The following is a 7204-nucleotide window of genomic DNA, read 5'->3' on the forward strand; positions in this document are numbered from 1 at the left end:
TTCAATGTAATGAGCTAGTATCCTCTTTATAAGGATTGAATCTATATCTTATCTAACCAAAGTGTATGGCTACACTGGAGTGATTAACCTATCTCAAACATGTATCGGAAGTTTTGTCAAATTAAAGAAAATTATTTGATTTTCAAAACTCTTCTGAAACTGGAATAAAAGCATAAATCCTTGGCCAACTCTATAGTAGTGTACCAGTCTCCTTTAGTTCACTGGACTTCTTTTTAAATGGCTTTTACCATCCCTAGTGAAGAGAAGCTTATCAGTGGAACTATTTTATTTAGTCCTCAGTAGTCATAGTAAAACTTCATTAACTCTTTTTTCCTAGATACCAGACAGGACCTTTATATAATTAGTCAATAATGGATTAATATCCCTATTTCTAGCATCTCGTAAAGCAGGAATGTATTATTGTCCTCCAAGGATTTGGAATTGTTTAATATTCACTACAGAGGAAAGCTTACACTATTCTACAGGTTCTATTTGTGTGTCCAATTAGAAATGGATGGAGGCAGACTTGACCTGATTAGATATTTGCAGGCAAAAGCAAAAACCTCCAGTATCACAACATATAAAATCCGATAAAACATTCGGATAGAGGTGACATTTCACCTCGTTTTTTCTTACACTCAAATATTCCAATTTGTAATTTACTATAACTCTAGTACCTACTACCACAGCATCATATTATCCTCAGAGTTTTATCTTTGGCTTTCCAATGTTGCCCTCTCTGTCTCTTGCTGATATCATCATGTATCATGTTCCAGGTTCTGGTAATCCCAGAAAACTCTGTTCACCACCTCAAAGCCATTCAGCTTAGACAATCATGCATCTTTAGATTTCCCTGCTGATATTTTGCAAGTAGAGCACAATCTTCTTATTCTATTGCCTTAGCAAATGGAGTATTCCCACATCTTGCTCACTCACTTTATTTTACCAAGTATTCTTTGACATATCCCAAACAACATATCCCATACAACAAACCTGTCTGGTTCTTTTTAGCAAGGCAAGTGCAGTTCCCCAAACTATCGGGAGTTTTCCACCTCCCAGCCAGTAATCACCATCAGATTTTACATAACACCTTCACCAGTTTATTTCTTTTTCATCTAACTTTTCTTTCTAAAAAGCACAGAACTTTCTTCTATCACTGAGATCCAGGAAAAGGAGATTGCTAACAAGTTTGCTATAGTTGTCTATATATTTTGTTCTCCTATGAGATTGTATAAGGGTACCAAGCATTCTCTAAGTTTGCATGGAAGCATTTTTCATTAGGAGTGATATTATTATCTATATACAATCTAAGCTACCTGCAGTTAAAACATTTCTACTACCATTTCTGCAAGGATCTTTTATGTTCCATTAGGTGAAAAAATTGGGCAGGTACCCTTTTCAATGTAAGCTTGTTAGATTTCTACCTTAACCACGGTAGTATCATTATTTGGAAAGAAAAATATATACTAAAGTCCATACTCGTCAGGCCATTTAATTCTCCCCATTCAGACTCAATGGATTCTCTACCACTGAAATACTACGCCCTAGGTCATGTGGTCTGGACAAACAAAAAGTCAACAGGTTTCTAGTGTTTATTTGTTGGAAGGATGTCTCAATTATTTAACAATGCCCCCCCCCCATTTCCATGGTCTTGTCCTTCATTCTCAAGGACAGTGAATACATTGGCTTTTAGGTGAATATAATATCTGCCAAGCAAAAAACCTCATGACTCATCTTCTATTTTATATATTTCTCTCCTAAGTCAGTCTACTCCTTTGTGTTCTTCTGATAGAATTTCCATTTTGTTAATGCTATTGATAACCAACAAGCAATGTTTCTAGCAATTTTCCTTATTTGCCTTTGTTTATTAACCAACCCATTTTGCTAATCCTAGATGTTTGAAACTATATAGCCTAAATTCCATTGATAAGATATATACTGTAATTTGCTTCAAAAAAACTTCCACTAATGTGAACCAGGGGTTAGTTTCAGCTATCCCAGCACCAAGTCTCAAAAGACCTTCCCTACCCATCCTTCTTCACAAGGGCCATTTAAGTAAATTTCAAGGGTAGAATGATGTCAAATTCACAAGAAAAAATAGGCTTACCCAAGTTTATTACCCAAGTTCACTTAGCTTTTTTTTTTTAACTTTTTTTTTAAGATTTTATTTATTTATTTGAGAGAGAGAGAATGAGAGATAGAGAGCACAAGGGGGAGGAGGGTCAGAGGGAGAAGCAGGCTTCCCGCTGAGCAGGGAGCCCGATGTGGGACTCGATCCCGGGACTCCAGGATCATGACCTGAGCCGAAAGCAGTCGCTTAACCAACTGAGCCACCCAGGAGCCCCCCAAGTTCACTTAGCTTTAAGCAAGAATACAGAACAAGTAAAGCAGCAGCATTCATAGCCGCAACATGACAGAAGCTTTGGATACTCTGATAGTTTCCAAAGCTTCATTCACTGAATGTAAACTGTTCTATGTACCGGTCACTCAGCACAGGGAAGGTGCAGGGTTGGGCGGGGGGGTCTCTCAACTTAATTAATTTGCTTATAACCTAGCACCTAGAGGTATGTTTGCCTCACATCTAATTTTAGTACAGCTGCATTCCATAAAAACAGGCTATACAATAAACAATCTTGATATACTTGACACACTTGATGTACAACATGTTTAGGAACATTTTGGATCAGCAATCAGTTCATACTAACCTCAGGAGGAATCTAATTTATCCCAAGTTAAAGCATCTATTGAGTTGGCTTTGGAAGACTGTATAAATGTCAATTTCTTAGAAGGACCTAAAACTGGAGTAAAATATTACTGTTCAACTCTTAACCCTTTATGTCCAAAGTAATATAAATACCCAGGATATTATTGAAAATAATCCTGATAAAATCGTATATTACTTGTGCAATTATGAAGCTAGTAAAAGAGTGTAAATATCATAGCATATAATTGTTTTTGAAGATACTTCAAGTAAAACATGTTCCATGTACATTAAGAAATAAATATACTTACATTTACATAAATAATAAAAAGTATTTAAGGATTACTTTTAAAAGATCAATAGTAATTACAGAAAAAAGGGTTTAATCAAAAAGAAAATTAAAATGTTAAAGAAAGATGTAGTTTATAGCGCTTGTAAAATGAGTCACAAATACTGTGAAATTGCTGAAAATCGCCCTACAAGTACAGATGGTTTTTAAGGAGAATAAACTTAATCATGTGGAGTATTTTTAAAAGAAATTTTGTGATTGGGGACCAATTGGAATTAATTTTAAGACCATACCAACAAATTGACTTTTTCCAATAATGTTTATATAAGAGATAAATAAATGTAAGAGATAAGAGATATTTATCATATGCCTACAGTTTTAGATAATACATTTAGTATATTTGTTGGAACTATTGGCAAGATTTAAAGTGTTTTAAAAATACTAGAACAATAGGCATATCTTCATTCTTCTACAACTTAAACTTAATTCTCATTTTGTATAATTGCTTTTCCTAAGTGAATGTGCTCAAAAAAGAAAAAACCCAGATTGTTCAAGGAATATAATTGTTTTGCCAAAAGAAGAATTGAAGCACCTATGCCTATATAGTTCTAAAGTAAATTAGAATATATATATATATTATATATGATATATATAATATCTTTTAAGTGATCACATCCCTGACCTGGAAGTAGATTAGTGGGAGAGAATTCACTGACAGTTTTATATCCCTACATGCAAAGTCAGGTTCTTATCTCTGATCCAGCCTCCTTGCCTTTTCCCTAGTCAGCTCCAACTAAAACTGATAGGAATAGTAATGCAACCACAAGGTTGATCGAAATTGTTTATATTGCACTCAAATATTCCTAAATTTATAAATTATTGCATATCATGGTGCATGCAGTATCCCTGATTTAAAAAAAAAAACAACAAACAGTGCATGGAATTACAACTCTGAGCTGTGGTTAATTTTGATGTTTCATTCTTTAATTCATGCCAACTTTCATTTTCTTCCTAGCATCCACAGATTTCTTTAGAAATTTTCATTTTTTCCTAACTTTATCACCAAACAGTACATTTCTTCTCAAGAAATATTCTTCCAAGAAGCAGAATTTTATTTTATTAGTCAACTGGAATTACTATGTGTGGCAGAAAACAACAAAGCCATATTAACTTGCAGGTCCAGAGCAATGGGCTGGGCTCATTCATGAACTAAATGACTAACCCTATATGCCAGCCTCTATTACAGCTATTTCTCACCATAATTATCTGTTTCTATCTGGAATTTTGGAAAGCCCTAGAAAATAACTAATTTGCAAAAGCCAAATCCTCAGATAAAAATAAAGCACAATGTTGCTAAATAAGCTAGTACCATAGATAATGTTCCCAAATTTCACTGGACCCATATCCAAGAAACCATAATGGGAAGCTAGGATGCTTCCATAGAGCTTATGAATTCTTCTGACCATTAGTCTTCTGGTGGAATAGCAGTCATGGCTTATCTATAGGACTTGGGGCTTTTTTCAGCAGATGATAAAAAAGAAACGTTTTGAATATTGTCTGGCAACTATTTATTTCTTCATTATTCTTCTCAAGGCACCTATAACTTCTTTGTTCCTCAGGCTGTAAATAAAAGGATTTAGCAGAGGAATTATTATCGTGTAAAATAAAGAATACATTTTGTCATGATCTTCAGTGTGGCCAGACTCAGGATGCACATACATGAAGAAGAGAGTGCCATAGAACAAGGAAACAGAGAGCAGGTGGGCGCTGCATGTGAAGGCTTTTCTCCTGCCCTTTTCAGATTTCTTCATCGGGATGGCAAAGAGGATACAGATATAAGAAACCATGATGGTCATAAAAGTAAAGACTTGTATAAAGGCCGAAAAGATTAAAACCAGAAGTGTATTAACTGTAGGATCATTGCAAGAAATTTTGAAAAGTTGTAAAATTTCGCAGAGAAATAATGTATTTCATTGGACCTGCAGAAAGTTAATCTAAATAACAAACCCACATGAATTGCTGAATGTAGAAAGCCAATGAAATATGAAACACCAATGAACTGAGTACAGAGGTTATTGGACATCACTGCTGGATAAAGCAAGGAGTTGCATATGGCTATGTAGCGGTCATAGGCTATCACTACAAGAAGGAAACACTCTGTGGTGGCACTGGAACCAAAAATGTAAAATTGAGCCATACAGTCAAAAAGTGATATCACATGATTCTTGCATAAAAAATGTGTAAGCACCCTGGGAGTTACAGAGGATGAAGTACAAGCATCTGCAAAGGCCAAACTGCCGAAAAATAAGTACATGGGGGTGTGAAGGTGGGGGTCCTTCCAGATGAGAGCACCCAGACCAAGGTTGCCCACCATGGTGGTGAGGTAGATGACCAAGAACACCAGGAACAGGGGGGACCTGCAGCCCTGGACGATCTGTAAGTCCTGTGAGAACAAACTCAGCCATGAGTGTCTTATTTTCTTCTGCCATATCTGACCTGGCCAGACAGTAAAATAAAAGAAAAAAGTGTTGAAACAGTCACAAAAGAATCATAAAAACAGTGTATTTTTTGTGTAACATGTATTTCTAAAAGGTGCTTTTCATGTAATTAGCAATTTCTTAATTTTTACCTTTATATGTGTACTTTAATATACATTCAAAGTTTTCCACAATAAAATGTTTTAAAATGGTAATTCGCCTAAAGTAACAAATAAATGTAGTACAAATCCTTCTCAATCCAACAGAGGTTTTAAGAACTATATATGCTTATCTTAAAATTTATATGAAAGAAAAAAATTTCCAATTTTACCTAAGAAAAATGTATAGTAAGAACAGTCAAGAGTACATTAATTTCTATTGAACTATAACATAAAGATATAATAATCAAAACATCAAGATAGTGGAATAAGAATAGACAAGGGGGGTCAATGCAATAATAGGCAGCCTTCTCAGAAATAGGTTCCATTATATATAGAAGTGTGGCAAAAGACAAATATGATGTTTCAATTCGGTAGGAAAAAGATGATGGGTTTAATGGATTGTGCTGCCACTGTTGGCTGTCTGGATATAAATAAGGTTAGGCTCCTACCTAACAGCATAGATATTTTGTAAGAAATTTTGGAGGCAACAATATAACATAGTGATTAGAGAAATTCTTATCCAAGAGAAGAAAGCCAATACTAACCATAGCTACTATATAATTTTAATGATTAGCAAAAGAGTATCGAACAGAGTCAGAGGGCATATAATAGGTTGGGAAATACATTTTACTATGTATATGAAAGTTACAGATTTATGAACAATATAGTATGTAATATAAGAATAACAAAAATAGATAAGAAGAAGGCAAACGATCTAAAAGAAGAATGAATAAAGGATATGAACAAGCAAGTTTACAGATGAATGAATCAAAATGACCAATAAATAAAATGAAAAGATGCCTGGTTTTCTGTATGTAGTAAATATACACACGTGTGCAAGTGCAGATGTGCACACACACACACACAGATACTTCCTTTCTCACATATTAGATTAGCAGAAATTAAAATGAACAGATACTGCTGACTGAGGTGGAGAGAAGTGCTCCTTTCGTGTTACTTGTGGATATATGAATTGCAACAGCCTTTTTGAAAAAGCAATTTTATATGATACCATTTAAATTTTTAATAAATACATATACCCTTTGATTTATCTTTTTGCCTTATATATACCCTAGAAATAGAAGCACAACTATACAAAGATAAACATACAAAGGATATCTAGTGCATTATTTTTCAAGGTGGCAAAGACCAGACACATCTACAGTGAGATGGTTAAATAGATCATGGTTATGTACATTCATATTTTGTAATATAATTCAGCCATGAAAACAAAGTCTTATTTCACTTGAATTGGCAATTTTCACAATGTTTTGTTACCTGAGAAGAATATGATACAGAGAAGTGTAAATAAGACTTCATTATTGAAAAATAAACAATGCATTTTTAAATCTTTTACCCGGAGAAAAATGTGGATAATAGAAATTAAGTTTATAGCACTGGTTTTTCTAGAATAGAAGTAGAGGTAGAAATGAGGGAAATGGAGAAGAGGAAAAGAGAGAAGTCAAAATAAAAGTTCTATGAGAATAGCAGCATATATATTAGGATCTCTTTCACATAAAATTATGTAATTGATTTATTTGTGTGTGTATCTATGTAGGCCTTTATACGTACATAA

The 7204-nt window shown here is 34.1% G+C and overlaps 1 protein-coding gene across 1 annotated transcript; it reads right to left on the minus strand.

Moving 5' to 3' along the window:
- Positions 1 to 4558: 4558 nt before the first annotated feature.
- On the minus strand, positions 4559 to 5488 carry LOC113917839 (olfactory receptor 5AC1-like). The gene is given in 3 exon segments (XM_027585874.1): positions 4559 to 4947; positions 4950 to 5403; positions 5405 to 5488. Coding segments are annotated over 3 exon segments (918 nt in total). The 5' UTR covers positions 5480 to 5488.
- Positions 5489 to 7204: the final 1716 nt, after the last annotated feature.

This window comes from Zalophus californianus, chromosome 1 (genome assembly GCF_009762305.2).
Source record: "Zalophus californianus isolate mZalCal1 chromosome 1, mZalCal1.pri.v2, whole genome shotgun sequence".
In the NCBI taxonomy this organism is placed as follows: domain Eukaryota; kingdom Metazoa; phylum Chordata; class Mammalia; order Carnivora; family Otariidae; genus Zalophus; species Zalophus californianus.